Raw genomic sequence first — 3843 nt, 5'->3', positions numbered from 1 at the left:
GTTTAACTGTGGGGGACTGGTTAAGCATTTTTATAGGTTTTCAGTTTCGTTAAGAATATAAAATGAGTAAATTTTTGATGGAGGCGTTTTTTGAAGGGGGCATGGGGACAAATGATATGTTGACACGTGTCTTTGATATTAATTGATTCCCATGAGTTCCTCTCCAAAAATATATTTCTTTATACTTTTGGAAACAAAATTCATGGGAATCAATTAATATCAAAGACACGTGTCAACATATGATTTGCCCCCTATGTCCCCTTCAAAAAACGCCCCCATCAAAAAATTTCTCATATAAAATAGAAAAAATTGCATGATATGATCAGCTGTTGAGGCGGGTCTTAAGAAAAAATTGCATGATATAATAGGTTCATGGGAGCTTATAAAACTAACTTATACGGAATTAAGGGTTTAGTCGGAGTTACTTGCACATGCAAGTTCGTCTGGAGTTTCTGGAATTACTGTTACTGGGACATAGGGGTTCCACTTTAACTTTTGTTGTGTCGTGGTTCGTTATTCAAGGTCTCATTGGGCGTGTTATTGGGACACTATGGAACATCGGGTTTGTTGTTACGATCGTCTGGAACTACAAGTTTTTCGTTGGGACTTTCTGATCCGTTTGGGTGTTTTGTACGAATATTTAGGTACCCCTTTAGTGTTCTTCTGAAGCTACATCATAATAAACAACCTTCCGGAAATTTGAAGTTGTTGTGGGGAGTTTTTTTAACGTGTAGCTTTTTTTTCTTTTTCTGAATACAGCACAGCCAGGTTCTCTCAGCCCTATCTATAGAGGAAATTGGTAAAACTAATTGGGGATCCAACCTTCCTTGTAGGAATTACTACCCCTAACTCCCACGGTCAGCATGGACGAAAGGGCATGCCTTAACCACTGTGCTAGACAGTTGTTGGCTTTTGAACGTGTAACTTACCTAGATTACTTTCTGCATTGCCGAGTGATCGGTTCTTTTTTAATTGTGGACTGTGGTTTTGTTTTGAAATAGTTCTCGGTAATGTTTGCATAAGATAACAATCCCCAGAGCAACATTTGGTGTCAATAGATAAAAACATAATGACCAAAGAAACAAGAAAAAAAAATCTTTAGAAGGAGCCATGGTTGTATTCTTGTAAAGATTCAGGTTCAGAAAAAAAAATAGTTAACATGTTAGTGCATGTGCAATGAGTAAAGATAGTTGTTGATGAAAATGAAGGTATGATGCCAACTTGTTGACAACCATATTTACTCTTGTGATGACGATATTTATCTTCATTTATGTTTGAACAAAGAAAAAAACTTAATGCTGGACTACTTAATCCATTTAAACTTTCATAATCGTATAAAAGCGCAACAAGTATTTAATGCATCTATTGTCTATTATATATCTTTCACATCTGCCATAAATCGATCCTAATAAAGTTTTAGGCACACACGATGTACTTAAACAATAGACCTTAGATGAATTGATTGCAAATACATGCCCTATTCTTGAACTATCTCACAGGACTCGTCAACTGTAAGATTGTGCCACAAAGACGCGTAAGAATTCTGTAGATTTTGATCCAGTTTTTCTTGATTTCAAGGGAATCTCAAGACCGGAGCTTGTCTCCATTTCAGTTTGTGTGTTTTATAGTCCGCCTTCATGGCATCATATGTAATAAAGTTGTATTGTGGCATATAATATATGATGCAATCCGCGATATACCAATCAAAAGAGTCCGATTTAGAAAACCAAAAAGAGACCCTTGGACTACATTATGAGAAGAAGAAACTACAGCTTGAATTGAATTTAAATTGGTAGACGTATGTGTCTTTTCAACCATTTAAGAGTAAGATTTTAAGTAGCTATATGCATCATTAAGTGGTAGATTCGGTTGTTAGATGCTTAATAAATTAATTTAGTGAACTTATCACATCAACCTTATGCAAAGGACCACTCTCTGTGATGCATTAGATCTCTAGGGCAGGGAACTTCAATTAATGGTTTTAATTTGTTCTGTATGATTATGAAATTCATTAGTGCATCTATATCTCTCTATAAATAGTTGAGATAGTATTAGGAATAGAGCACAAATCAAAAACAAGAAAACTTATTGTAAACACAATGCAGACCACCAAAGCTGTTCGATATTTTCAACTTGTTACCATTTCTTCTCATCTTGTTAGCCATTCTCCCAAACCCAACTCTATCTGCTGAGCCATTCGAGTTTCTTCAAGATCTCAAAGGAGTTCACATTGGTCAGACCGCACCAGGTTTGCATAATGTTAAGAAATATCTTAAAAGATTTGGATACTTGAATGATGTGAATCCTAGTGCTGAACATGCATACGATGACGTGTTTGATGACGTCTTAGAGTATGAAATCAAAACTTATCAACTCAATTATGGTATAAATGCCACCGGGAGTTTGCACGCCGAAACAGTGAGACAAATGATGATGCCTCGATGTGGTAGAGCAGACGTTGTCGACTCTGAACCCGGAAAGAGGAAGAATGACCAAGATGTACTTGCAGCTAGCGCCCCAGAAAAATGGTCGAGCTCTCACCTCACTTACCGATTTAACTCAAATAGTACAATCTTAGACAAAGTTGACACTGAAACCCTGAAATATGCTATTTCACAAGCTTTTGCGAAATGGGAAGCTGTGAGTAACTTCAAGTTCACTGAGGAGACCAATGAAGATGTGGGTGCTGACATGGTTATTGGGTTCCACAAAGGTGATCTTGGTGATGGATCTAAATTTGATGGTCAAATGGGAGTAGTCGCTCATGCATTTCCACCAAATGATGGAAGGTTTTACTTCGACGCAGGGGATAAATGGAGTACCCATCCAGAATCAGACACAATGGACTTAGAATCTGTTGCTGCACATGAAATTGGACATTTATTAGGACTAGAACATATTTTCGAACAAAACGCAATCATGTACCCGGTGTTCCAACCTGGAAGCACTAAGAGGCAAGTGCAGGTCAATGACGTTAAAGCCTTAAGAGCTATATACGGTTCCTGATCTATCAAACAATCAGGTTAATAGCTAGGATTAAGGGAATCATAATATACAAGTACGTAATAATACGGATCAAATCCAATTTATCTATGACGAAAATTGGTTTGGGATCCTATGCAGGTACTAGTAAATGCTAGGAATAAAACTAGGGGAACTGGAGAAGTATGACTCGTGAGTGATGTATGTACCTGTGAAACAGCTGAGTCCTACAGGACTCTTTTGTCGTGAAATTAGGTTGAGTTCTGTTGTTTCTTTTTTGTCTGTTAAGTTCACTTCTTAATAAATTTTTCCGTGTTTTCTTTATCATAAATAAATAAATTCATCAAGCCAAAATTTCAGAACCCAAGTTTCTTTAATTGGAAGAACTAACTCAGAACAATCAGCAGAACAAAAATTATTTACAAGTTCATATACATATAGCAAATGAAGGAAAATGTCTGTATTGTATTCACATCACAAATCGTTTTCAAATTTCTTTCATAACTTTTGATGAGCAGGAACAAATTAATGAATAAGGAATCTTACATGGTTATCGCATCTACAAACGGAAAATGTGTCCTTACACACTATATATACAATGTGTGAGCAAGTTAGAGAAACTATTGATTGGGAACATAGTCAGTGTAGGTCCCTATACGGTGAGGGTGAGATTAACGAGGAAGTTAAAGGTACGGTTTATGATGGTGAAAACAAGATCAATTCCCAAAGGAAAGGAAGAAAAGAACCAAATATGCTAAGAATCAAGAAGAAATTGACACTTACATAGCAGAAACAAATGAAGGGAGACGCTCGAACAACGTGCCAATTCCTATTTCGGGCGAACCCATGCATCCCTTATAG

At 36.7% G+C, this 3843-nt stretch overlaps 1 protein-coding gene across 1 annotated transcript; it reads left to right on the top strand.

Annotated features, from left to right (window-relative positions):
* The first annotated feature begins 550 nt into the window (after positions 1-550).
* Positions 551-3006, top strand: LOC113342853 (metalloendoproteinase 2-MMP-like). The gene is made up of 3 exons (XM_026587248.1): positions 551-562; positions 760-829; positions 2162-3006. The coding sequence occupies exons 1-3, from the start codon at positions 551-553 to the stop codon at positions 3004-3006; spliced, it is 927 nt and encodes a 308-aa protein (XP_026443033.1).
* Positions 3007-3843: the final 837 nt, after the last annotated feature.

The sequence above is a fragment of the Papaver somniferum genome, unplaced genomic scaffold (assembly GCF_003573695.1).
Source record: "Papaver somniferum cultivar HN1 unplaced genomic scaffold, ASM357369v1 unplaced-scaffold_48, whole genome shotgun sequence".
Lineage (NCBI taxonomy): Eukaryota > Viridiplantae > Streptophyta > Magnoliopsida > Ranunculales > Papaveraceae > Papaver > Papaver somniferum.
This window is presented reverse-complemented; position numbering and strand designations above follow the sequence as displayed.